This window comes from Rattus norvegicus, chromosome 1 (genome assembly GCF_021556685.1).
Source record: "Rattus norvegicus strain SHRSP/BbbUtx chromosome 1, alternate assembly SHRSP_T2T, whole genome shotgun sequence".
NCBI classification, from domain to species: Eukaryota; Metazoa; Chordata; class Mammalia; order Rodentia; family Muridae; genus Rattus; species Rattus norvegicus.
Window position 1 is genome coordinate 93,303,028 of NC_141534.1, and position 27,873 is coordinate 93,330,900.

At 43.1% G+C, this 27,873-nt stretch overlaps 1 protein-coding gene and 1 long non-coding RNA gene across 2 annotated transcripts; one reads left to right on the forward strand and one right to left on the reverse strand.

Moving 5' to 3' along the window:
• The first annotated feature begins 1,420 nt into the window (after positions 1-1,420).
• Cyp2b14 (cytochrome P450, family 2, subfamily b, polypeptide 14) lies at positions 1,421-15,115 on the forward strand. The gene is made up of 9 exons (XM_087606882.1): positions 1,421-1,628; positions 3,240-3,402; positions 3,545-3,694; positions 5,543-5,703; positions 6,445-6,621; positions 7,385-7,526; positions 9,543-9,730; positions 9,905-10,046; positions 13,698-15,115. The coding sequence occupies exons 1-9, from the start codon at positions 1,455-1,457 to the stop codon at positions 13,886-13,888; spliced, it is 1,488 nt and encodes a 495-aa protein (XP_087463008.1). The 5' UTR covers positions 1,421-1,454; the 3' UTR covers positions 13,889-15,115.
• On the reverse strand, positions 10,882-25,922 carry LOC148007288 (uncharacterized). Its single transcript, XR_015650173.1, has 3 exons — positions 25,837-25,922; positions 15,286-15,542; positions 10,882-12,392 (listed from the first exon to the last, which is right to left on the reverse strand). It is a non-coding gene; the product is annotated as an uncharacterized LOC148007288 (long non-coding RNA).
• Between the last annotated feature and the right edge of the window lie 1,951 nt (positions 25,923-27,873).

The window sequence follows — 27,873 nt, forward strand, 5'->3', positions numbered from 1 at the left end:
AAAATAGATCAAAAGACTCATGGTGATAGGTACAGACACAGGATCAGAGAGAATATGATGGAAGGAGAGAGAGAGAGAGAGAGAGAGAGAGAGAGAGAGAGAGAGAGAGAGAGCAGTCATTGAGCTGTTCTGGAAAAATCTAGGTCACAAAACCAGTTCTAGGAGAATCATCTCAGAGAGATACTCCATAAATTACTAAGCTCATGTCATCTAAATTCTGCAAAGGAGATGCTCAAAGAGATAGAGTGCCTTTTAAATACACCCACACAGGCATAATTTTCCAACAACCTGGAGGGTACAGAGGTTGCTGCAAAATCCCAGCTGAACCTGGAAGACCCAAAATTTATTCTTTCTACAAGAAATGCAGGGAGCAAGATGGAGTTGAGACTGAGGGAATAGTCAACCAATAACTAACCCAACTTGAGATCCATCCCATGGACAAGCACCAATCCCTGACACTATTAATGACACTCTATTATGCAGATAGGAGCCTAGCAAAGCTGTCCTCTGAGAGGCTCCACCCAGCAACTGTCTGAAACAGAACAGATATCCAAAGCCAAATATTAGACAGAACTCAGGGACTCTTATAGAAGAGTTTGGGGAAGGACCAAAGAACATGGAGGGGCTAGGAACACCACAGAAAGACCAACAGAGTCAACTAACTTGGAACTTGTGGGATCTCAGAATATGAAACACCAACCACACATGGGCTGGACCTGATTCTCACACACACACACACACACACACACACACACACACACACACACACACACACACACACACACACCTGCTCAGAGATGTGCAGGTCTATCTTCCTGTCGGCTGTTCAACAACTGGAATTGGAGCTATCCTAAGACTGTTGCTGTTGATCTGTTCCCCTACCTAGGCTAACTTGTCTGGCCTCAGCAGGAGAGGATGTGCCTATCCCTGCAGAGACTTGATGTTCCAGGGTAGGCAGATAGATACCCAGTGGGAGCCTCCGCCCTCTGAGAGGAGAAGGAGAGGGAAGGATGGGTAGAGGGACTATGCAGTGGTTGTAGGGGGGATCTTGAGGAGGAGGCATTAATTGGGATATAAAATGATTAAATAAATAAATAAATGAAAAATGTAATGTTCCTTCATATATGCAGCACACACAGCTCCATGCCTAAGTAAATGAGCAGATGAAACTAAACTGACAAGTGCAGAAATCGAAATGTGTTACTTCCAATGCCTTCTCTCCTGTGTATCTATTTCATGATGTCTTTGCCAACATCTAAGGTTGGGATAAAGGAATGGGGAGTGAACAGGTCACCAGGAGCCCAAACAGGAAGTATGGGTGCTCACATACCTGGACAGTGATGAGACCGGGAGGTGGGAACAGCTGGAGTTGCTTAAGTGAGTAGGGAGGCGGGCTCATGATAAAAGATCCTGCTGGAGTGTTCCCTGATGTCAACAGTGGTTAGACCAGGAACATGGAACTCGGTGTCTTCCTCCTCCTCACTTTCACTGTGGGCTTCTTGCTATTATTAGCCAGCCAAAATCGGCCAAAGACCCATGGCCACTTACCACCAGGACCTCGTCCCCTGCCCTTCTTGGGGAACCTCTTACAGATGAACAGAAGAGGCCTTCTGCGTTCTTTCATGCAGGTGAGACATGCACAGGACTTGAGCCCTGTGGGCTTAGCCTGTGTTGACTCTTGGAGTTCACTCAGCAGGAAGAGCAAGGGACTCCTTGCAGACTTTAGGTTCAATTGTGAAAGTCACTGAGTGAAAGGTAGCATGCAGTCTTGCGATGATGGTGCTCAGATAGACAGGCAAGTCTTCCTGTGTTGGAACTGTTTGGAGCACTGTGCTTGTAGTGCAAGAGGTATGAAGGTATTGAGGTATAAGCGTGTAGTTTCACTTCTTGGGGCTTCTCTTTTCTAGAAGAGAAAGAAAAATATCAGAGGCATCAACTGTACATTTTGCTCCTGCCAACAAAAGAGATTAGCCTGAGGTGTTCCAGGAGAAAGAGGAGGATAGGAGGGGCAGGAAGTGAGCTGAGTAGGTAGATAGGGCTAATCAGTTATAAAGACCATGCAGTACCCAAGCCTGGGGCACTGGCACCATCTTTACCAGTCTCAGAATTGGTGCTTCACAAATGGTATTTCATGTTAAATTATCACTTGTTCATTAATAATCAATGAAAATCCATGACACCATGTCCCATTGAGAGAGATGATATGGTGGCAGTGATCCCAACTTCCTGCCCTCCTTTGGTGTGTAACAGAACAGCCACCTGGATTCAGTGGCATAGCCATTCATATTTATTTAGCTTTTGAGACAAGGTTGCCCAACTTTCCCCAGGCTAATCACAAACTCATGATCCTCCTTCAAGTTTAATATGATATTGATTATCTGATCTGTAGATTGTTATTTCACTGTTCCATAAGGTATGGTGTTGTGACCCCACCTAAAATTATAAACGCATAAAATATATAGAGCATTTTCATAGAATTATTTCCTAAACAACATGAGACCTGACCATTTCCATTTCCTCATTTCTGTTAGCTTCATGGACCTCTAGACTGAGATAAAGTTAACAAAAGGATGAGGGTAAGCTGTTTTCAAACATGCACCATTCTATTCAAAGGCTTTCAGCACTGGAAGGTTTTGATATTCCTGGGACCAATTCCCTGGAGATGCCCAGAGATAGTTGAACTGACATGTAGTTTCCGGACAGTCTGTACTGTAGACCTGATTGACACTCATGACTACAACCAGGGGTCACCCCTTTCTCCTCTGAATAATCAGTGGGTGGGTCAGGACCATTCTTCTGACTGTTGTCAGGAGATATTTATCAGATTGAAGCTGGGTCACTAGAAGAATGGTTTCTAGATGAGATGCCAGGTATTGCTGACCAAACTGAAAAGCATGATCATGGGTCTATATCTACATTGTATATATACATATCCATATCTATAAATAGATCCATATCTATTTATTTTGTTTTGACATAAGACCTTATGTAGGCCAGGCAGGCCTCCAAGTGGATACATACCCACATAACTACTTGCTCTCTGGCCTCTACTTCCTATCCAAACTCTACATTTCTGGTGCACTGATTAAAACATACAGCCAACAGAGTAGACCTGCTTCACTGTTTGGTCATCAGAAGGGGAAGGGTAGCCTATTTATCCGTCTGTATCTAAGTGTTTTAAAACTTTAACAATGTCTGTGCTGACGGGCCACAATCCTGGTGTTCTTGTGATTTGCCAGCTTCAAGAAAAATATGGAGATGTGTTCACAGTACACCTGGGACCAAGGCCCGTGGTCATATTGTGTGGGACAGACACCATAAGAGAGGCTCTGGTGGACCAAGCTGAAGCGTTCTCTGGTCGGGGAACAGTTGCTGTGCTCCATCCAGTTGTACAGGGATATGGTAAGATATGGGACAGTAGGGAGAGGAGGATGTGGCCCAGGTAGGTGAGTCTGAGACCTGAAACCCAAGCTGTGGAGAAGGACTCCGGATTCTCTGAACTTCCAATGTAACCCACCTACCCACATTTGCCCTGCTTTCTTAGGTGTGATCTTTGCCAATGGGGAACGTTGGAAGATCCTTCGGCGATTCTCTCTGGTCACCATGAGAAACTTCGGGATGGGAAAGCGCAGTGTAGAGGAGAGGATAAAGGAAGAGGCCCAGTGTTTGGTGGAGGAACTGAAGAAATACAAGGGTGAGACTTGGAGAATGGGCATTAAGAAGATATGAGGGCCCAACCAGAGAAAGACACAAAAGGGTAGAGAAAGATGATAGAGACAGAAAAGAGATGAGGTGGTGAAAGGTAGGAATGGACAAAGGTGGGGAGAGAGAAATACAGAGATAGTAAAAGAAAAGGGAGGTTTAAATTATCCACAACTATCTTGGAGACAGATAAACTATGCTGGTCACTTGTGTACAAAAAAATCAATATTTGAATTAATTTTATCTGTCAGTGGATATGACTGGTGTACACTTGTCATCTCAGAACTCAGAAGACTGAGACAAGATGGTCATGAGTTCAAGGCCAGTACTATCCACATTGTGAGGTCCAGTCTTACACTGTGGCTGAGGGTGAGTTGGAGAGTGCTTTTAGTTCCATGGTGGGGTGTGGTTGTTATCCCAGCAGTCCAGAGGTGGAGGGAGAATGCTGAGATTTTCAAGGTCATCTTCTACCACACATAGAGTTCAAGACCACCTTCATTTAACCTTTTTCATGCCCTCCTCACCCCACAATGTTCTTAGTTCCATGGTTCTCATCTTTCCTAATTCTATACCACTTTAATACAGTTCTTCATGTTGTAGTGACCCCCCCATCCATAAAATTATTATTGTTCCTACTTCATAACTGTAATTTTCTGATATTAGGAATCATAGTGCAAATATCTGTGTTTTCTGATGGACTCAAGCAACTGCTGTGTTGTTTGATGTCCAAGGGATCATGACCCACAGGTTGACAACTGCTGGTCTTAGTGAAAGGAAAATACAGAACTTAGATGAAGTGAAGGAAGCAGGAAAATTTTCCATCATGTTCTAAACAGAAACTCTGGTTCCTGTGCTTGGGTAGATGAGAATCAGTGAGCACAGAGGTTGATGGGAGTTGTCGTTTGGTAGATTTCTAAGGCAATTCTGGGTCCTTCATGATTCCGTATAACAAGGGCGTCTTGGAGACTTCATTTGCAGCTCTATTTCTTTACAGCAGGCATTTGCCTTTCTCTTATTCATGTTCCTAATGAGAGCTGAGGTGGTGAGCTGAGCTGCAGAAGCAGAAGAGGAAGAAAGATGCAGAAATTGGGAAGAGGGGTGGGAGAGAGAAGTCGTGGAGATGGAGGATCCAAAGGAAAACAAGCTGGAAGGCTGAGAGTAAAATTGACTAGCTCAGGGAAGGTTCTACAGGGAACCAGAGACTATAGACAAGCCAGCTTTGGGGAGAGGGCAACAAGGGTTTAATACTGTTGGACAGAAAACAGCACTCCAACCACCCAGCGCCATGAAAGAAACTGGCATACAAAGAAAGCAGGCAGCAGGTCCTGATAGCTTCTTAAGCACCACAGAGCCTAGAAGTCTCAGAAGGGATGGAGGAAGATGGACGGATGGGAGTGGGGTGCTCAGAACTTAATCCACACAGGAAATCCTTGAACCTTTCTTGGCTCTTTCTGTCACTGAGAATTAACTATCAGCTCAGAGTCAAAATGGTGACCAGGGAGGAGGTGCATTGTGAAGACTAACTATACATGCTGTCCTTCTCAGCCCTTGGCAATCTGAATCCTGCCCCCTGTCATGAATGTTCTCTTAGTGATCTTAACTACCCTCTCTGTATGCTAACAACACTGCATCTTATGTCCAATATCCTGGGAAGTCAAATAAAATTATTTATTCAGTGCTTAGAATAGGGCTTGGTCCATCATATGTGCTATCGAGGTTACCTGCCTTTGCTATTTTTTGAGTACTGAGTGATGGGGACAGCCTCATGAGATGGAAATAAATTCAGATATTCCCCTGGTTCTATATTTCCTGTCTCCTGTCTTGCCTCCTCGTTCTCCAGGAGCCCTCCTGAACCCCACCTCCATCTTCCAGTCCATCGCAGCAAACATCATATGCTCCATTGTCTTTGGAGAGCGCTTTGACTACAAAGACCACCAGTTCCTGCGTCTGCTGGATCTGATCTATCAGACATTTTCCCTTATGGGCTCCTTGTCCAGCCAGGTCAGTGGGTGGGAAGAGAGGAGCATCCAGGGCAGAGAAAACAAGAGATTGCATTGTGGGTGAAAGAGGGAGTTTGTTAGGGCTAGAAGAAAGACAAAGACAGCACAGAGAAATAAGGAGGCTGAGACCTGGAGGCAGGGAGGGAGCATGTATAACAGGTTAGAGAGACCTGAATGTACAGAGCCATCCATACATGAAGAAAAAATGGTTTATTATGAAGATGTAGCTCAGAAGACTGAATGCTATGTTTCCATGCAGGATCCCCTGGGTTCCTCCCCAACACTGTATATTCTGGGCTTGGTGATATACAAAACTTGAAATTCCAGCATTTGGGTGGTGACATCTGGGGGATCAACAATTCAGGATGATCCATGGCTACATATTGAGTTTAAGGCCAATCTTGCTTAAATGACATACACACCCACAACCCACAAATTGAAACAAACACAATTGAGCAAAGAGGCTTAGGAAGGAGCACAGAGGAAAGACAAAAGAGATACAGAGAGTGCAAGACAAAGGTTAGAGACTACAGTTCAAAAGCATGTATATGTATGCTCTCTCTGTGTGTGTGTGTGTGTGTGTGTGTGTGTGTAGTGTAGTGTAGTGTAGTGTAGTGTAGTGTAGTGTAGTGTAGTGTAGTGTGAGGGGGCATTGTTCATGAAATCTGAGTACCTAGGAGCACTGCCCACTTCCTGTGACCTGACAGCTCCAGGTGAGCCCCTGAGTCTCTCTTTCTTACAGGTGTTTGAGCTTTTCTCTGGCTTCCTGAAATACTTTCCCGGTGTCCACAAACAAATCTCCAAAAACCTACAAGAAATCCTCAACTACATTGACCACAGTGTGGAGAAGCACAGGGCCACCTTGGACCCCAACACTCCACGAGACTTCATCGATACCTACCTTCTGCACATGGAGAAGGTGAGTCCTGCATGGATGAGAGAGGGGGTGGGTGAGAGTGAAGGATGGGAATGGTGTCATAGAAAAAAAGGGGAGAGAGGATGCTGAGAAGAGGTAAAAAAGAGTGGAGGAGATGTAGACCATCTGGAGGAAAAGAGAAAGGAAGGATAAAAAGACAGGGAAAGAGAAGGGGTGTGCCTGGGGAAGAAACGGGTCAAAGAATGAAAAGCAGAGAAGACCACAGAGTCTGGAGAGATGGCTCATGGTTTAGAAGAAACTGTCCAATATGGTAGATGACTGGAGTTCCTTTCGCAAAACCTATGTTAGGCTTCTCATAATCGTATGTAACTCCAGCTCGATAAACTCCAACGCTGTTTCCTAGCTTTTCTGGCAAATACACACACACACACACACACACACACACACACACACACACACACACACGGCAGACACCCACAGTCATACACACATAAATATACATATAATAAATATTTTCTAAACAAGAGCTGGAAATTACCAAAGAGACGGAAGAGTGAGATTCTAAAGACCAGAGGAGTCCAGGGAAGACTGAATGAAAAGAGGGTAAGAGACAATGAGACAAGTGGTGTGAACTGCTGAGGGGACCCATGCCAATTGGTTCAGAAGTGGTATGAACTGGTGAGGGGACACGTGCCCAGTGGTCCAGATAGTATGGGACACACGGACAGTGACTAGAAAGGCACATGAATCACTGCAAGGATCCAGTCATCCCTGACCCTTCCTTCTCTCTCCCATCTGGAACCAGGAGAAGTCCAACCATCACACAGAGTTCCATCACCAGAACCTTGTGATCTCTGTGCTCTCTCTCTTCTTTGCTGGCACCGAGACGACCAGCACCACGCTCCGTTACAGCTTCCTGATCATGCTCAAGTACCCCCACGTCGCAGGTACGCCATGGGTGAACAGTTGGGGATCTTCAACTTCCTTTTGGCTGCAGGGGTTTGTGTGAATAACAGAGACATGGGCTTCTTACATCTGGAGCTCTGAAGGCTTTGTTTGGTTTCCTTTAATCAAAGGCAGTGCTGTGGTGGTGTGTGAATGAGCAACTGGCTGATCATCTTGTGTTGTTTCCTCCTATCACTTAAAGGTTGATTCAAACATCCTTCTCTCTTTCTGTCTTTCTGTCTTTACATCCATCCCTCCATCCATCAATCCAAACTTCCTTCCCTCCTTCTCCTTTTGTACTTGCATCCATCCATAAATCCAACCATCCTTCCCTTCTTCTATCTTTCTGTCTTTACATCCATTCATCAATCCATCTATCCACCCAGCCAGCCATCTATCCTGTCCTTCCTTCTTTCCTTCTGTCTTACATCCATCCATTCACTCATCTTTCTATCCATCTGCCTCTTCATCCATTCACCCACTCTGTTCACTAAACCATACATCTATTCTCCATCTGTACTCATCCATTTTCCCACTCATCCATCTATAAGCCTATTCACCCATTCACATAGTCACCTGCTCATCTGTATACCCATAGATTGTTAATCCTTGATTTGTTCGTCTCTGATTCACACAAGGGCATATCATTCATTCATTCATTTGGATTAACCAACTCATGAGTTTTATTCTTTGATTGGGAATATTTGTGTGGGCTATTATTATTGATTCATTGGTCCATTGAAATATGAACCTTTTTGTTCTCTAATGCTTCCAACAACCTTTGAACTCACCATTCATGTGTCCACCCACTCCTCCATGTCTCCTTTTAACAACTCACTCATTTAGCTATGATTTATGTATCATTGAATACAACTTTTAATTCCTATATTAATCTTCATTAAATTTAACATCCAATTGATCATTGATTAGTAGTGTTGATGAACATTTGTGTTTATGAAACAATTATTTATCTTAATCGATTACTATAATGAGTAATAAGTGGAAGATACACATCTTATTTCTGTCACTCATCAATCTTTCCTTTTATAAGCTGGCTCATCCATTTCTTGGTTGACTAGCATGCACGCAATTTAAATTTTTAAAAAGGATTTGAAGTTATTTTGAGTATGCCTTGCAAAGCTCATGTATAGACATGAGAGAACTTTGTGTATTCTGTTCTCTTCTTCCACCTGAACATGGGCTCTGGGTGTCAAAGTCAGGATGTCAGGCTTGCAAGTCAAGTGCATTTATTAGTTGAACTATTTCCTCAGCTAACATGTTCATATTTTATATGTTGTTATGCATACAGTAATTTACTTCCCTTTTATTTCTGAGGTTATAAAATGTTAAAATTTATTTTATAGATGTTAAAATTTATTTTAATTTAATGTGCATTGTTGTTTTGGCTACATATGTCTGTGTGAGGGTGTCAAATCACAGGGACTTGGAAGTACAGAGAGTGTGAGCTGAAATGGATGATGGGAATTGAATCTGGGTGTCCCCTCAATGAACAGCAAGTGCTCTTAAAAAATTGAGTCATCTCTTCAGGCCCGTGGATTTTAATTATGAATTTCCTGCAAAGAAGACAGGGGGAGAGAGAGAGAGAGAGAGAGAGAGAGAGAGAGAGAGAGAGAGAGAGAGAGAGAGAGAGAGAGAGAGAGACCTGTGTGTGCAGGATACAATTGATAACATTCATTCATTCATTCATTACATTCTTGCCATTTTTTCCTCCAGCCTCACTCTGGATTGACAGTTGAAATGGCCCTTTGCTGAAGATTTTCCTTTTATCTCTTTTACAAGCAAAGCTGGAGCTTATTAAGAAGAGACTCTAGCATGCTCTACACACGGATGGAGAGACAGGTCCTTGAGAGAAGCACAGGTGTGTGCATCCAAGGAGCACTGTGTGTTTCTCAGCAGAAACTCTTAACTATTCCTGGGTTATTGGACCCCAGAAAACAGGTTGCTATGCATTGCCTCTGAGAAAGGGGCACTGTCTATTGTCTCCCCTTTCTATGCAGAGAAAGTCCAAAAGGAGATTGATCAGGTGATCAGCTCACACCGGCTACCAACCCTTGATGATCGTATCAAAATGCCATACACTGATGCAGTCATCCACGAGATTCAGAGATTTGCAGATCTTGCCCCAATTGGTTTACCACACAGAGTCACCAAAGACACCATGTTCCGAGGGTACCTGCTCCCCAAGGTGAGGCCACCTGTGATTCCTCATTGTTACTCCATTCATGAGCATCCTCCACTCTCCTAATCACCAACCTCATCCTGTCTGTGGTTTTCCAGGACTGTGTTTCTTAGGGACTGACTGTTTTACATATGGGAGTCAGGATATGTTAACTCCTTCATATTTCATAACTTCTCCTAGAACACTGAGGTTTACCCCATCCTGAGTTCCGCTCTCCATGACCCACGGTACTTTGACCACCCAGACACCTTCAATCCTGAGCACTTCCTGGATGCCAATGGGACACTGAAGAAGAGTGAAGCTTTTCTGCCCTTCTCCACAGGTGAGACAGACCTGTAATTCCTTTTCTAGACACAAGAGGTAGGCCCACACTCGGGGATACAAACCAATAAAGTCCCAATCTACTGAGTCTGTCCCAGCCCTTGCCTGAACTATCCTATCTACCCTGGGAATGAAGCACCATGAAGGGTTTCTTGAACTAAAGAATCCTGGTCAGGAGGACTTTGGAGTAGTATTTAAAAGCCTCTAAACCTGAGAAAATTAATTTGCTTAAGAAACAACAGCAAAAACAACCAACATCATTTATGTACACGGCCATGAGCTTGGTTGAGACTTAAACAGCTGAGGAAGTATTGACTTTATCAATGAGAACTGGGGTTATGGTGTATGTCTTGACACACTTGCCCCTGACTGCATTAAATATTCCATAGCTTATTCAATTGCAAGAGAAATCATGACCATCTATTTGAGCAAAGAACCCACTCATAATGCTTAATATCCTTAGCCAGAAAAATTTCGAAGTTTCAACAGGTAGTAAAGTTGGTCAGAGGCGAGCCATTTGTAGTTGAGGATGTGGCTATAACCTGACTCATGCCACTTCCACTCTTCTCTTACTTGGCCATGCAGTAGTAGTTGGCATCCAGGGATTGGTTCGCAGCTATGCTTGGCTGTGATTCAGTTATTTGCAAGCAGAAGAGTTACATGCTGGTGCAATATAACCTCAATACAGTTTGCAGTTCACCACTAATAAAGTTAGGTTATTTTTTGTTATGTATATGGTCAGCCTTGTGCCAAATTGAATTCATTTTAACAAGGTCTAGCCATGAAAAACTCTATCTAGACAGAGGTTTTGGAGATAAAATAAAGTCCAAGAAAGTACTCCTCAGACCTCTTTATTCTGTGGTATTGATTGAACCTGAGATTTGCAAATGTTAGGCAAGGACTCTAAGATTGATGACACCCCCAGTCCCTCACTGGGGAATACTAGGCAGGGCCTCTATCACTGAGCCACACACTCATTTCCTCACTGGAGAATTCCTGGCAGGGTATCTACCACTGAGCCACATCCAAAGACCCTGTCTAAAGTTGAGTGTCAGGGAGTTCAGTAACTCAGGGCTCAGCTCTCCCCTGAAATATCAAATGTATTGGCTTTCTCTCTTACTTAATCTGTACTCAGTGTGGAGACCAGTAGTTGGATAAAAGTGAATGTCTCCATTCCATAGTTGTGAGTTTAGAGGGAGACAGGAATGGAGATAAATAAGGCTAGAGACAGAGAGTAGATGATAGAGAAAGAACAGAATTGCAACAGGAGGCACGGGAAGATGGGACATGCTGTACTAGTCAATGTTAAGTGTCAATGTGAGAACATAGAATTAGCTGAGAAGAGAGTTTCAGTTGAGGAATTGCCTACATTAGCATGGTCTGTTCCTTGACTGTTAACTGATATGGGAAGACCCAGCCCATTGTGGGTGGCATTAATTTTTGTTTGAGGCCCTGAAAGAGAGGTGAGATCTAAGCTGAGATCCAAGGAAGTAGGCAGCATACTCTGGACTGTGGATGTGGTCATGACCAGCTCTTCCCAGCTCTTGCTTTTTTGACTTCTCTGGCATGACAGTCAGTCATCTGGAATTGTAAGTCAGAGAGGAGCCCATTCCTCATCCATGTAGATTTTATTGGGGTATGTGTCACGACAACAGAAATGAAAGTAGGACACAAAACAACCATGGCAGAAAGAGACATATTAGGATACACAGTGGAGTGAGACAGTAGAAGAAGAAGGATGGAAGGGTCTAATAAGGAGGTAAGGGTGAAAGAACAGAGGAAGATAATGGAAAATGAAGAGAGGAAAAAGTAAGAAATGAGATCAATGAGACATAAAGAGGGGGCTGCTGCACAAACACATGACAAGGAAAGAATAGGAGGGAAGAGAGGGAGGAAAGATGGGGAGAGATGGAGAGAGAGGGGAGAGGAGGAGAGGGAGTAAGAAGGAAAAAAAGAGAGGATAGGCAGAGGGAGAGAAAGGAGTGAGGTGAAAAGGTAAAGAAAGAGAAGGGAACAGAAGAAGAGTGAGAGAGAGAGAGAGAGAGAGAGAGAGAGGTGGGAGAAAAAGGGAAGGAGAGGGAGAAAGGAAGTTGAGGAGCAGGAAGAGAGAGGATGCATAGGGGAGGGGGAAGAGAGGAGGGGCAGGGAGAGAGAGAAATAATAGGGAGTTTAGACAAAAAAAATAAGTAGAGAAAAGGAAGAAAGTGAAAGAAAAATAATGTCTGGTGGGTAAGAAGTTAAATGTTGACTGCCCTGGCTCACAAGAAAAATAAATGATGCCCAAAAGCATTACAGCCAAAGAATCATGGAAGATGTCCAAATCGCCAGCTCCAGGCCTGGGGACATCCTATTGAGAGAGAGGGAGGTAAGTCATTAAGCTGTTCTGGAAAACTCTGGGTCACAAAACCGGTTGCAAGAGAACCATCTCAGAGAGATACTCCATAAATGACTAAGCTTATGTCAACTAAATTATTGAAAGAACATGTCCAAAGTGATGGGGTGCTTTTCCTAATTACTCCCACCCAGGGCACAATTTCCCAACAACAGGCACAGGAATTGTTGAGAAATCCCTCCTGCACCTGGATGTCCTGGGGGAGGGGGTGTACATCACTGAGGTTCAGGGCAGGCTGTGGTGCCTACATATGAGCTTTCAGGCTCCCTTTGCTCTATGGTGCTCCATGCCTGAGTTTCCAGCAAGCAAGAGCTCCTTATGCCTCTGAGAACGTGGTGGGTGCCACAGACCCCTTATCCCATGTACCTGCTCTCTCTCAATCATCTGAACTGTTCAGATAGGAACTTGTTGAAACTCATCAATCTGGGTTTAGGGGGATGTTGGTCCGGAAACCAGGAAAGGGAATAACAATCGAAATGTAAATAAGAAATACTCAAGTTAATAAAGAAAAAATCCTAAAAAAAAAAAATAGAAACAACTTCTGCACACCCACATAAACACCCTGCATGAATAGCTTTTCTTCCTTCTTTTCTTTCTCCTCACTCTCCTGTATTCTTCCCCCTTTTTCTTCCTCCCACTTTCCTCTCACCCTCTCTTCTTTCCTCCTCTTCCTCTTCCTCCACTTCCTTCTCTTCCTTGGTTTTTTTTAAGATTTCAGAGAGGGAGTCCTTGCTACACAGCCCAGACAGTTTTGAAGCTATGATCCATCTCCGCCAACTTTCCTACATGTTAGAATTACAGGCATCCACCACCGGGTCTGGTTCATATAGAATTATTAATACCTGCCAGATGTCAGTTAAAGAGTCATTACAAACATTAACTTTGTGCTCATGATAATTTTGTAAGATGCCTACCATCGTCCGCATGAGAGAAATGGAAAATCCTAAAGGTATCATGTTATAAAATGGTCACACCCACCCACCTGTCCACCCTCAACTCCAAGGTGGTCCCAACTTCCTCTGAGCCAAAAGATGCTTTGAAAATCCAACTCTCACAAGTGAATGCCAGTCAGCCACCAAATATTTTGCATGGCTTTTTTGAGGTTTGGAGGGTTTCTTTATAATTTCTTAGCATTGTGGGTTAAGGGACAAACTCACACTTTTCATCGCAATGGTCATGGTTGTCTGGGTTTAGGGATGAAACAACACAAAGGCTATATACGGCTCTGAGGCTCACATTACTTGTCCTTTGTGCCCACAGGAAAGCGCACTTGCCTTGGAGAAGGCATTGCCCGAAATGAATTGTTCATTTTCTTCACCGCCCTCCTCCAGAACTTCTCTTTGGCAAGCCCTGTGGCTCCTGAGGACATTGACCTCACTCCCATTAACAGTGGTGCAGGCAAAATACCCTCACCATACCAGATAAACTTCTTGTCCCGCTGTGTGGGTTGAGAGAGAAGAGTCAATGCACTCTCGTGTCCCCAACTCCATACCCTGTGAATGGAATAGGAAAACCTACTGAAGTGCCTTTCTTGATGTACGGACAGAGAGACTTCTGGAGGCCACAGCTTATTCTGAGTCACCTCTCTCATTCTTGTTCACAGCCATAGTCCCTACTTGGCCAGCAGTCTATATTCCAGGATCTGTGTGAATAGACTACAGATGGTTTCTCTTGAGTTGGCTCCACCCTACTCCCGTGTATTTTGTTGGAGGGTCATGTGTGAAGACCCCATTGATAGATGAGTAAGAGACCCCATGAATGTATCACAGTGCTAGTGAGTAGTGGGAAACAAGATCATGCTGTGAGTCTAGAAGAGCGATCCCTCACCTGCTTGTGTTTAGATTCAGATGAAATCCATATAACGAAGCTGACAAAATTTTTTAGTTTTGTATTCAGTGCCAAAGGCTCATGTAGTTCACACTGACCTCAAAATCCTATATATATTCAAAGATGTCTTGAAATCTCGATCTCCTGCTCAGTACTGGCATCACAGGCACATGGACCTACACCCAGATTTTAATGTGACTATATCTTAATGTTTATATTTTAGTCTCTTTTAATTTATTCACAATACATACAACTTCACTATCTAATTCCAGGTATCTTGTCCCATTTAACCAACACCACTCCAAGCCCCAACCTATTCAAAGATCAGTCCCTCATTCGTTCTCTCCATAACCTCCCCTGCACTGAACACCCACAGTGCCACTTTTGTTTGACCTTTGTGTCAATGGACTGGCCTGACCTGTGTGTCTTGTAGAAAAGGCAAGGATGTGACCTTGCATGCTGGCTGCCTTTTATGCCACACCCAACTTCTCAGGCCCCTGTACTGTGCAGGCCACAGTCACACACCTTCACAGACCTTCCCCATTCGCTCTCTTAGATTCTTTACCCTGAATCTTCTCTCGAGACAAGGATCTCCTCAGCCCTCCACCCCTGAGCTGTGTGACTCTACTTAGATTCTCGAACATACCCCTGTAAGTCCTCCATGAATCTCATAAATACACAAACCTTCCTCACCAATCAAAAAAGGATCCCTGGTATGATTTTGTTTGAGTGTGGCTTGCTTGCTTGTTTGTAGAGACAGGATCTCACTATCTACCTCTGGCTGGTCTTGAGCTCACTGAATTCTATCTGCCTCAGCCTCCTGAGTTCTGAGATTAAAGGTTTCTGCTGCCACATCTTGGTTAAACACTGTGGGGTTGGTTTATTTTCTGTGTTTGTTTCTTCTAGTGTGTGTGTGTGTGTGTGTGTGTGTGTGTGTGTGTGTGTGTGTGTGTGGTGCATGTGGGTGTGTTTTGGTGTTTTGTCTGTATCTATATCCCTGCATCATGTGAGTGTCCAGTACCTGTGGAGGACAGAAGATGGCATCTGATGCCTTGGGATGGAGTTATTAATGGTTGTGACTTCTGCATGTGGGTGCTGGGCATCGAACGGAGGTCTTCTGGAAGAGCAGCCAGTGCTCTTAATCACTGAAAAATCTCCAAAAGTTCTTTTGCTGAGAATGTTTCCACTGCATCCAGAAGGAACAACCTACTGTCCTGCTCACTGCTGTACTGTGAGCACTTGGAACAGCAGGTGGCTGATGCCACGGAGTCAAAACATCTGCCAAGGAAGGAATAAGTAAATACATAAATAATGTGAGGAAACCAGCCACTCATTCAACTCACACACAAACTTTGATAGCTGAATCTTGATAGTCTCTGGAGAAGGAAGTGACCAAATTAGGGAATAGACTTGGTGACTAGCTATGGGAATGTAATAGAATGGTTTTTAATAAGGCAGAGAGTAGGGGAAGAAGGAAAAACCTGCCAGAGTCATGCTTGCCACTCTCAGGCTGGCTTGAGTCTCTGCAAAGAGTGGGGGAGGCTTGATTCTTTGTAAGGAATATTATGCTTGTTACTATCGGCCAATGTTCAGTAAGTAAGCCCATACTACCTAACATCCTAGGTATGACGATGGCGTAAGACTCCAACCTTCAGCCAGTGGTACTTACTTCAAGAGCCCCCAAGTGAGACACCAAGACTCAGATTGATGTGAAAGCAAGAGGTTTATTTTGCAGCACATCAGGGTCGACCTTCAATTAGTCCCTCAAAGTGAGTGTCTAAAAGGTGACCCCGAATTTCTATAACAAGCAGTTTTTATACTTTTTAGGGTCACAGGTTACATCAGCAAGGTTACAGTTCAAACTTACTGGCTAAGCATATTGACCCTTAAATCTCTTGGCTAGCAAGCATCAGTCAGGACATTCTGAGAATTTCCTGCTCAAGGATGTTCCTGTGGGTGGGAATGGAACTTGGCCTAGCCTCCACCTGAGGCAGGTGGGTGTAAGGTTGGTGAAAGCTGCAAGGACCCTTCAATGGGAGATGGAAGAATAAGAAAACCATCCCCCACCCCATTCTGTATCTGAATAACAGCAGATACAAAAGGAAAAGCAGGTCATAAGGAGAGCTCAGTTGTTATGAACCAAGAAGGAAATTGAACAATGAAAGAAGTGTACCGTCTGGTCATCGTCTTTTAAGAATGAATAGTGGGAGGGCTTTAAGATGGTGTTAGAAAAAACCAACCCATTCCTTTCGTATAGGAAGCCACAAGGGCCAAGGGCTTGAGGTGAGATCAGGTTTGACAACTTCCAGGATCAACAAAACAGTATCTGACAGGGTCGCCTGAAAAAAAAAAAAAGTTCACAAGGGCTGAGTCCCATCTCCCTACACCTCTCTTTATACCTCTCTTTGTGTGAGTGTGCATGTGTGCTCATAATGCATGTCTGTCATGCATTAGTGCACATACTCTTGTGTAAGTATGCAGAGGCCAGAGCCAACACAGTGTCTTTCTCTACTGCTTTCTGTCTTCAGAAGGTCTCTTGCCTTTTCTGTCTAGGCCACCTGGTCTGTGAGCTCTCAGGGGTCCATTTGTCTTCATTACCCAATGCAGATGTTGCAGGTAACCAAGAGCCATGCTCAGCATTTTTATGTGGTCTCTGGAATATGAATTAAAATTCGCATATTTATCCAGCAAACACTCTCAGTCTCTGAGCATCTCCCAAGTGTCTTCATACTATGACTTTTGAGATAGGATACCTCACTCGGCTCTGAGGCTGCTTACTAGACTGGGCTGATAGACAGTGAACCACAGGAATCTACCTGCCTCTACTTCCCCAGCTCTGAGATTAAAAAATTGTTCCTTTTTTCTTTGTTTCTTACTTTCTTTCTAACTTGGATTCTGGAGATTGAATTCAGATCCTTATATTTTTGTGTCATGTATTTTACAGCCTGAACTATCTCCCTAGGCCAAAACAAGAGTGTGTGTGTGTGTGTGTGTGTGTGTGTGTGTGTGTGTGTGTGTGTACATATATGTGTTGTTTGTATACATATATGTGTGTGAATAAATATATACATATTTATGTGTGTACATATTTACATATATATCAACTCAATAATTTTTTGTTGCTCACTTCTTGTTTATAATACCCCTCACATGTAGCCAGCACATTGTGGGGCTCACAATACATAATCGAGAAGTAAATATTAGTCCGATGCTCAAGGGATGTGAGTATACTTGGGCATCACATTTCCAAGTGGACAAGCTTATAGAGCTCCCTGGAAGATCCCTAGGTCCTAGGCTGAGCCTCATGTCTACCGAATTAGAAACAGCATCTCTAACCTTCTCCACTTTCCCTCAGCACAGGAGTCAAAATGGTGGGTTCTACTTAAATCTGTGTTGACTCTGAGCTACCAGGTGACTTTGAGATATGGTTTACCCCCCACATAGGCATTACCTGTGCAATTGTAAGGTCGTGAATACCAGTGTTTACTCTGTGGAAGAGCTGCTGGTGGGATTGGCTTTGCTATGTACAAAAGCTCCCATGTGTCTGGGATCCAGCCAGTGCACTGAAGAACTGGCTGTACTCCTTAAGGTTGAAGCCTGTTGCTAAGGTTAAGTGAAGTTTGATTTGCTCGTCCTGGCACTAAACAGAGAAATGACTGGTGCTGGTTGTTCCCAAGACTTCTTAAGCCAGGCTGGCATGGGGCTCAGAGCTCTGGTTGGCACAGGACTCCGCAATATGTTTGGACTATACCCTCTCTCTGCCACCACCCTACTTCTGCCCAATTGCATTCTTTCTGATTTCCACAGGCTTCATCTTTTTCCCTGACCTGTAGCTCACACTCTAGTCCTCGGACGATTGAATCTCTGTGTCTTCCTCATTGGGTCTTTCCATGGCTCCAAGTCTCTCTGTCTTTAGCTGTGTACATCTTCCTGTCTTTATCCTTTGTTCCATCTCTGTGTGTTCTCTGTGCTTTGTGTCTCCCTCCTTCCCTCCCTCCTTCCTTCCTTTGACATCTATACCAGGCTAGCTTTGAACTCTCCAGGTACCAGGTGATGATCTTCAACTTCTGACCTCCTTACCCCCAACACCTAGAATTTGAGGTACAGCTACTATACCCTGTGTATGTGGTATTGGGGATGGAACCAAAGTTGTGCATGCTAGACCAACACTTGACCAAGTGAGCTATATCCACAACCCCTATATGTGATAACATCAATTCTCTCACTCCCTCTCTCATTTCTTCATGCCCTAACTCCACCCCCTAATGTCTTTTAGTTTTTGAACCCACACCCTCTTTTTTTCTCTCAGACTTTCTCTTACTGCCTGTGTCCTCGGATGCTCTTTCTCCTGATCTCTTTTTACTTACAGATTTTCTTTCTTCCTGACTCAATGCTTATGGGAAGAAGTTACATAGAGGTCATGAATCTAGAAGTGGTAAAGACAGAAGATGATGGAGCCTGGGGAGGGAGAGGCTGTAAAGAAACTTTATGTCCCTCTTCCCTCTGTAGACCCTTCTCTTTTCATCTCACCCCACTAACCTAGCCTTATAAAACCTCCCTTCCCTCGCTGATCCTGACCCGCAGCTCCTTGCTCCCAAACCACGTGGGAGAAAGAGCTCATTGCCCAAACAGCTGGGCACTCCTGAGACCGCAGGGCAGGAGAGACCTCCAGTACTGCTCACACTTACCCACATCCCTGGCCCAAGAGGAAACTGTATAGGGCTTCTGGGAACAGGAAGATAGGGGCACTCAAGCTTTAGGAAACCTGCAGTACAGACTGTGCCTGAATCTGAAGTGACCCGGTCAAACAGGTCCTTGCACCCAAATCCCAAGAAAGGGAGAGCTAGACCTTCACAGGCGCAGAATTGCCTGGGAAGCCAGAATAGACTACTCTCTGATTCTAGAGGAAAACGCCAAGTGCCATCTGGGCCCCCTGTGCACAGGGACCTGAGAGAAGGCAGGGCAGGCCCTTCTTGTTGTTTCCCTCACAGAGAACTGAAACCCAGCCCAAAGAGCAACGTCAGGCCCGAGACCAGAGGTAAGACCACCTTTTCTGCTCCAAGTCACCTGCCTGATGGACTCAGGACACACGCCCACAGGAACACCTGAAGACCAGTAGACAGGAAAGACTACACTCGTGAAAGCAGAAAATCTCTTCCCATGACTGGCTAAAAGAAAACAGAAAAACAGGTCTACAGCACTCCTGACACACAGGCCTATAGGACGGTCTAGCCACTGTCAGAAATGGCAGAACAAGGTAACACCAGAGACAACCTGATGGCGAGAGGCAAGCCCAGGAACCCAAGCAACAGAAACCAAGACTACATGGTATCATTGGAGCCCAATTCTCCCACCAAAGCAAATACTGAATATCCAAACACACCAGAAAAGTAAGATCTAGATTTAAAACCACATTTGATCATGATGCTGGAGGACTTCAAGAAAGACATGAAGAACTCCCTTAGAGAAATGCAGGAAAACATAAATAAACAAGTAAAAGCCTATAAAGAGGAATCACAAAAATCCCTGAAAGAATTCCACGAAAACACAATCAAACAGGTGAAGGATTTAAAAATGGAAATAGAGGCAATAAAGAAAACACAAAGAGGGACAACCCTGGATATAGAAAACCAAAGGAAGAGACAAGGAGCCAAAGATACAAGCATCAGCAACAGAATACAAGAGATACAAGAGAGAACCTCTGGAGCAGAAGATTCCATAGAAATCATTGACACAACTGTCAAAGACAATGTTAAACAGAAAAAGCTACTGGTCCAAAACATACAGGAAATCCAGGACTCAATGTGAAGATAAAACCTAAGGATAATAAGTATAGACGAGAGTGAAGACTCCCAGCTCAAAGGATCAGTAAATATCTTCAACAAAATCTTAGAAGAAAACTTCCCTAACCTAAAGAAAGAGATGCCAATAAAAAAACAAGAAGCCTACAGAACTAGAACAAATAAATTGGACCAGAAAAAAACCCAACATGTCAAATAATAGTCAAAACACTAAGTGCACAAAACAAAGAAAAAATACTAAAAGCAGTAAGGGGAAATGGCCAAGTAACTTGTAAAGGCAGACCTACCAAATTACACCAAACTTCTCACCAGAGACAATGGAAGCCAGAAGATCCTGGACAGATGTCATACAGACCCTAAGAGAACACAAATGCCAACCCAGGTTACTGTATACAGCAAAACTCTCAATTAACATAGATGGAGAAACCAAGATATTCCATGAAAAAAATCAAATTTACACAATACCTTTCTACAAATACAGCCCTACAAAGGATAATAAATGGTAAAGCCCAACATAAGGAGGCAATCTACACCCTAGAAAAAGCAACAAACTAATAGTTTTGCAACAAAACAAAGAGAAGAAAAGCACACAAACATAATCTCACATCCAAATACGAATATAACAGGAAGGAACAATCACTATTCCTTAATATCTCTCAACATCAATGGACTCAATTCCCCAATAAAATGACACAGATTAACAAACTGGATGTGCAATGAGGACCCAGCATTTTGCTGCCTACAGGAAACACACCTCAGAGACAAAGACAGACACTACCTCAGAGTGAAAGGCTGGAATACCACTTTCCAAGCAAATATTCTGAAGAAGCAAGCTGGAGTAGCCATTCAAATATTGAATGAAATCAATTTTTAACTGAAAGTCATCAAAAAAGACAAGGAAGTACACTTCATATCAACAAAGTAAAAATCCACTAAAATGAACTCTCAATCCTAACTATCTACGCTCCAAATGCAAGGGCACCTACATACATAAAAGAAACCTTAGTAAAGCTCACACCACACATTGCACCTGGCACAATAATAGTAGGAGATTTCAACACGTGACTCTCATCAATGGACAGATCATGGAAACAGAAATTAAACAGAGACATAGACAGACTAAGAGAAGTCATGAACCAAATGGACTTAACAGATATTTATAGAACATTCTATCCTAAAACAAAAGGATGTACCTTCTTCTCACCACCTCATGGTACTTTCTCCAAAATTGACCATATAATGGGTTATAAAACAGGACTCAACAGATACAGAAAGATAGAAATAATCCCATGAGTCCTATCAGACCACCATGGGCTAAAGCTGGTCTTCAATAACAATAAGGGAAGAATGCCCACATATACGTGGAAGTTGAACAATGCTCTACTCAATGATAACCTGGTCAAGGGAGAAATAAAGAAAGAAATGAAAGGCTTCTAAGAATTTAATGAAAATGAAGGTACAACATACCCAAACTTATGGGACAAAATGAAAGCTGTGCTAAAAGGAAAACTCATAGCTCTGAGTGCCTGCAGAAAGAAAGAAGAGAGAGCATATATCCGCAGCTTGACAGCAAACCTACTAGCTCTAGAACAGGAGGAGTAGAAGGCAGGAAATAATCAAATTCAGAGCTGAAATCAACCAAGTATAAACAAAAAGGCCTACACAAAGAATCAACAGAACCAAAAGCTGGTTCTTTGAGAAAATCAACAAGATAGATAAACCCTTAGCCAGACTAACGAGAGGACACGGAGACTGTGTCCAAATTAACAAAATCAGAAATGAAAGGGGAGGCATAACTACAGAATCAGAGGAAATTCAAAAATCATCCTACTACAAAAGTCTATATTCAACAAAACTTGAAAATCTGGAGGAAATGGACAATTTTCTAGACAGATACCAGGTACCAAAGTGAAATCAGGAACAAATAAATCATTTAAACAACCCCATAACTCCTAAAGAAATAGAAGAAGTCACTAAAAGTCTTTCAACCAAAAAGAGCCCAGGTCCAGATGTGTTCAGTGCAGAATTCTACCAGATCTTCACAGAAAACCTCATACCAATACTATCCAATTCCTTGAAATTGAAACAGATAGAGTGCTACGGAATTCCTTCTATGAAGTCACAATTACTTTTATCCCTAAACCCAACAAAGAAGGAGAACTTCAGACCAATTTCCCCTATGAATACTGATGCAAAAATACTCAATAAAATTCTTGCAAACTGAATCCAAGAACACATCAAAACAATCATCCATCATGATTTAGTAGCCCAGGTATATAGGGATGGTTTAATATACAGAAAACCAACAACGTAATCCACTATATAAACAAACTGAAAGATAAAAACCACATGATAATTTCATTAGATGTTGAGAAGGCATTTGACAAAATTCAACACCCCTTCATGATAAAAGTCCTGGAGAGAACAAGAATTCAAGGCCCATATCGAAACATAGTAAAAATCATATACAGCAAACCAGTTGCTAACATTAAACGAAAAAGAGAGAAACTTGAATCAATCCCACTAAAATCAGGGACTAGACAAAGCTGCCCACTCTGTCCCTACTTATTCAATATACTTCTCGAAGTCCTAGTCAGAGCAATCACACAACAAAAGGAGATCAAGGGGATACAGATTGGAAAAGAAGAAGTCAAAATATCATTACTTGCAGATGATAAGATAGTATATTTAAGTGATCCCAAAAGTTCCACCAGAGAACTACTGAAGCTGATAAACAACTTCAGCAAAGTGGCTGGGTATAAAATTAACTCAAATAAATCAGTAGCCTTCCTCTACACAAAAGAGAAACAAGCTGAGAAAGAAATTAGGGAAACGACACCCTTCATAATAGTCCCAAATAAAATAAAATACCTCGGTCTGACTTTAACCAAACACGAAAAGATCTGTATAATAAGAACTTCAAGCCTCTGTAGAAAGAAATTGAAGAAGACCTCAGAAGATGGAAAGATCTCCCATGCTCATGGATTGGCAGGATTTATCTAGTAAAAATGGCCATTTTACCAAAAGCGATCTACAGATTCCATGCAATCCCCATCAAAATACCAATCCAATTCTTCAGAGAGTTAGACAGAACAATTTGCAAATTCATCTGGAATAAAAAAATACCAAGGATAGTTAAAACTATCCTCAAAAGTAAAAGGACTTCGGAGGGAATCAGTATCCCTGAACTCAAGCAGTATTACAGAGCAATAGTGATAAAAACTGCATGGTATTTGTACAGAGACAGACAGATAGACCAGTGGAATAGAATTGAGGACCCAGAAATGAACCCACATACACATAGGTGTATGGTCACTTGATTTTTGACAAAGGAGCCAAAACCATCCAATGGAAAAAAGATAGCATTTTCAGCAAATGGTGCTGATTCAACTGGAGGACAACATGTAGAAGAATGCAGATCGAACCATGCTTATCACCCTGTACGAAGCTTAAGTCCAAGTGGATCAAGGACCTCCACATCAAACCAGATACACTCAAACTAATAGAAGAAAAAGTGGGGAAGCATCTCGAACACATGGGCACTGGAGAAAATTTCCTGAAAAAAACACCAATGGCTTAGGCTCTAAGATCAACAATCGACAAATGGGATCTCATAAAACTGCAAAGCTTCTGTAAGGCAAAGGAAACTGTGGTTAGGAAAAAACGACAACCATAGATTTGGGAAAAGATCTTTACCAATCCTACAACAGATAGAGGACTTATATCCAAAATGTACAAAGAACTCAAGAAGTTAGACCACGGGGAGACAAATAGCCCTATTAAAAATGGAGTTCAGCTCACTCTTCTTCCTCACTCTCACTCTCTCTTCCGCTCTTCCTCCCTTTCTCTCTCTCTCTCTCTCTCTCTCTCTCTCTCTCTCTCTCGCTCTTCCTCTCTTCCTCTCTTCCTCTCCTGGCTTGATAAAGCTACAGGAGACTCTCACTCTTCTTCCTCACTCTCACTCTCTCTTCTGCTCTTCTTCTCTCTCTCTGTCTCTCTCTCTCTGTCTCTCTCTCTCTCCTCTCTCTCTCTCTCTCTTCCTCTCTTCCTCTCCTGGCTTGATAAAGCTACAGGAGACTCTCACTCTTCTTCTGCTCTCTCTCTCTCTCTCTCTCTCTCTCTCTCTCTCTCTCTCTCTCTCTTCCTCTCTTCCTCGCCTGGCTTGATAAAGCTACAGGAGACTCTCACTATTCTTCCTCACTCTCACTCTCTCTTCTGCACTTCCTCTCTCTCTCTCTCTCTCTCTCTCTCTCTCTCTCTCTCTCTCTCTTCCTCTCTTCCTCTCCTGGCTTGACACAATAAAAAAAATGGAGTTCAGAGCTAAACAAAGAATTCACAGCTGAGGAATGTCAAATGGCTGAGAAACACCTAAAAAATGTTCAGCATCTTTAGTCATAAGGGAAATGCAAATCAAAACAAGCATGAGATTTCAACTCACACCAGTGAGAATGGCTAAGATCAAAAACTCAGGAGACAGCAAATGCTGGCGAGGATGTGGGAAAGGAGGAACACTCCTCCATTGTTGGTGGGATTGCAGACTGGTACAACCATTCTGGAAATCAGTCTGGAGGTTCCTCAGAAAATTGAACATTGAACTACCTGAGGACCCAGCTATACCTCTCTTGGGCATATACCCAAAAGATGCCCCAACATATAACAAAGACACATGCTCCACTATGTTCATAGCAGCCTTATTTATAATAGCCAGAAGCTGGAAAGAACCCAGATGCCCTTCAACAGAGGAATGGATACAGAAAATGTGGTACATCTACACAATGGAATATTACTCAACTATCAAAAACAATGACTTTCTGAAATTCATAGGCAAATGGACGGAACTGGAAAACATCATCCTGAGTGAGGTAACCTAATCACACATGGTATGCACTCATTGATAAGTGGCTATTAGCTCAAATGCTTGAATTACCCTAGATGCCTAGAACAAATGAAACTCAGAAGGATGACCAAAATGTGAATGCTTCACTCCTTCTTTAAAAGGAGAACAAGAATACCCTTGGCAGGGAATAGAGAGGCAAAGTTTAAAATAGAGGCAGAAGGAAGACTCATTGAGAGCCCGCCCCACATGTGGCCCCTACTTATACAGCCACCCAATTAAATAAGATGGACGAAGCAAAGAAGTGTAGGCCGACAGTAACCGGATGTAGATCTCACCTGAGGGACACAGCCAGAATACAGCAAATACATAGGCGAATGCCAGCAGCAAACCACTGAACTGAGAACGGGACCCCCGTTGAAGGAATCAGAGAAAGGACTGGAAGAGCTTGAAGGGGCTTGAGACCCCATGTGTACAACAATGTCAACCAACCAGAACTTCCAGAGAGTAAGCCACTACCTAAAGACTATACATGGACTGACCCTGGGCTCCAATCTCATAGGTTGCAATGAATAGCCTAATAAGAGCACCAGTGGAAGGGGAAGCCCTTGGTCCTGGCAAGACTGAACCCCCAGTGAACGTGATTGTTGGAGGGAGGGCGGTGATGGGGGGAGGATGCAGAGGGGACCACCAATATAGGTGGGGAGGGGGAGGGGCTAGGGGATGTTGTCCCGGAAACCGGGAAAGGGAAGAACAATCGAAATGTAAATAAGAAATACTCAAGATATTAAACAAAAAAAAAGAAATACCCAAATTAATAAAGATTAAAAAAAACAAGGAAAAACAAAACCAATGACTTCATGAAACTCATAGGCAAATAGATGGAACAAGAAAATATCATCCTGAGTGAGGTAAGACAGTTACAAAAAGTACATACCTGATATATACTTGAGCATATATTTGAGCAAAGAAACCATTCCTGATGGATAATATCCTGAACCATAGAAAGTTCAGAGTTACAGCACCCTTCCGGGTCAGCAGGCAGTGTTTATAGACAAAAGAGGAGCTGGGCATGTGCACACAGCTTGATTAGTGCAAGCTTCACTTTTGCCTTACTTGGCATGCAGGAGAGGTTGGCATCCAGGATTAGTTAACTGCTTTGAGTGACTGAGACTTGATCGTAAGTGGATGAATATAATCTCAAGTTACTGTATAGTCCACTTGACTATCAGTTTGTGTTTGATTAGTTTGTTACATACAGAAGCTGCCTTTAGTCAAACTCAGTCAGTTTAATTGACTCTATAAGACATAAAAATGGAAACATTGTGTTCAGGCTTCTTACGTTTGAGAGAAAGGAATGTTCTAGAAACAATTCTATAGACTTTGGTCACCAACCCCTCCCATTGCCACGACCCTCATGTTAGGGATGGAATCCAGAGGTGTGTGGTTTTAAGCAGGTTTTCTTGCAAACAGTCCACACCTCCAGCCCCTCCCTAGTGCATTCTAGAATATCCTTTCCTGGTGAGCCTCTTTACCCTCATCCCTCACTGAGGGGTTTTAGTCATGAACTCTCTTTCTAAGCTATGTCGCTGTTAAGAACTGTGTAGCTGACTGTGAGTATAAATGACTTCAGTGACCCTGGGCTCAGCCCTGCTCCTGGCTCTGTCTGCTAGGATAACCTCTTTCATATTTCATCTTTGGAGTTGAAGATACATAGGACAGTGAGATAAAAAATGAATTGCTCATAGAACAGTTCCAAGATTAGAAAGGCAAGCATGTGAAGAAAAAACAGAGATAAATTAGCAATAGAGAGACAAAGACATTGAAACAGTTACCAACAAAGAGAGGCACACAGAGAGAAACAGGGCAGCTCCAACAAGAGAAGTTTTGTGAGAATGGGGGAATGAACATGAGACAAAAGAAAGGTGCTGAATCAGACAGGAAGTGAGCAAGTTGACAGAAAAGGAAGTTGGAGAAGACAACTAGATATAGACAAGGAATCATGAGAGAACAGAGAAGGAACACATGACAAGCTGTCCTTAGAGAAAGGGGTTGGTTCGAATGGTATCTAAGGAATTGAGAAAGACACAAACAAAATAGATCAAAAGACTCATGGTGATAGGTACAGACACAGGATCAGAGAGAATATGATGGAGAGAGAAACAGACAGACAGAGTGAGAGAGAGGAAGAGAGAGAGAGAGAGAGAGAGAGAGAGAGAGAGAGAGAGAGAGAGAGAGAGAGTCATTGAGCTGTTCTGGAAAAATCTAGGTCACAAAACCAGTTCTAGGAGAATCATCTCAGAGAGATACTCCATAAATTACTAAGCTCATGTCATCTAAATTCTGCAAAGGAGATGCTCAAAGAGATAGAGTGCCTTTTAAATACACCCACACAGGCATAATTTTCCAACAACCTGGAGGGTACAGAGGTTGCTGCAAAATCCCAGCTGAACCTGGAGGACCCAAAATTTATTCTTTCTACAAGAAATGCAGGGAGCAAGATGGAGTTGAGACTGAGGGAATAGTCAACCAATAACTAACCCAACTTGAGATCCATCCCATGGACAAGCACCAATCCCTGACACTATTAATGACACTCTATTATGCAGACAGGAGTCTAGCATAACTGTCCTCTGAGAGGCTCCACCCAGCAACTGTCTGAAACAGAACAGATATCCAAAGCCAAATATTAGACAGAACTCAGGGACTCTTATAGAAGAGTTTGGGGAAGGACCAAAGAACATGGAGGGGCTAGGAACACCACAGGAAGACCAACAGAGTCAACTAACTTGGAACTTGTGGGATCTCAGAATATGAAACACCAACCACACATGGGCTGGACCTGATTCTCACACACACACACACACACACACACACACACACACACACACACACACACACACACACCTGCTCAGAGATGTGCAGGTCTATCTTCCTGTCGGCTGTTCAACAACTGGAATTGGAGCTATCCTAA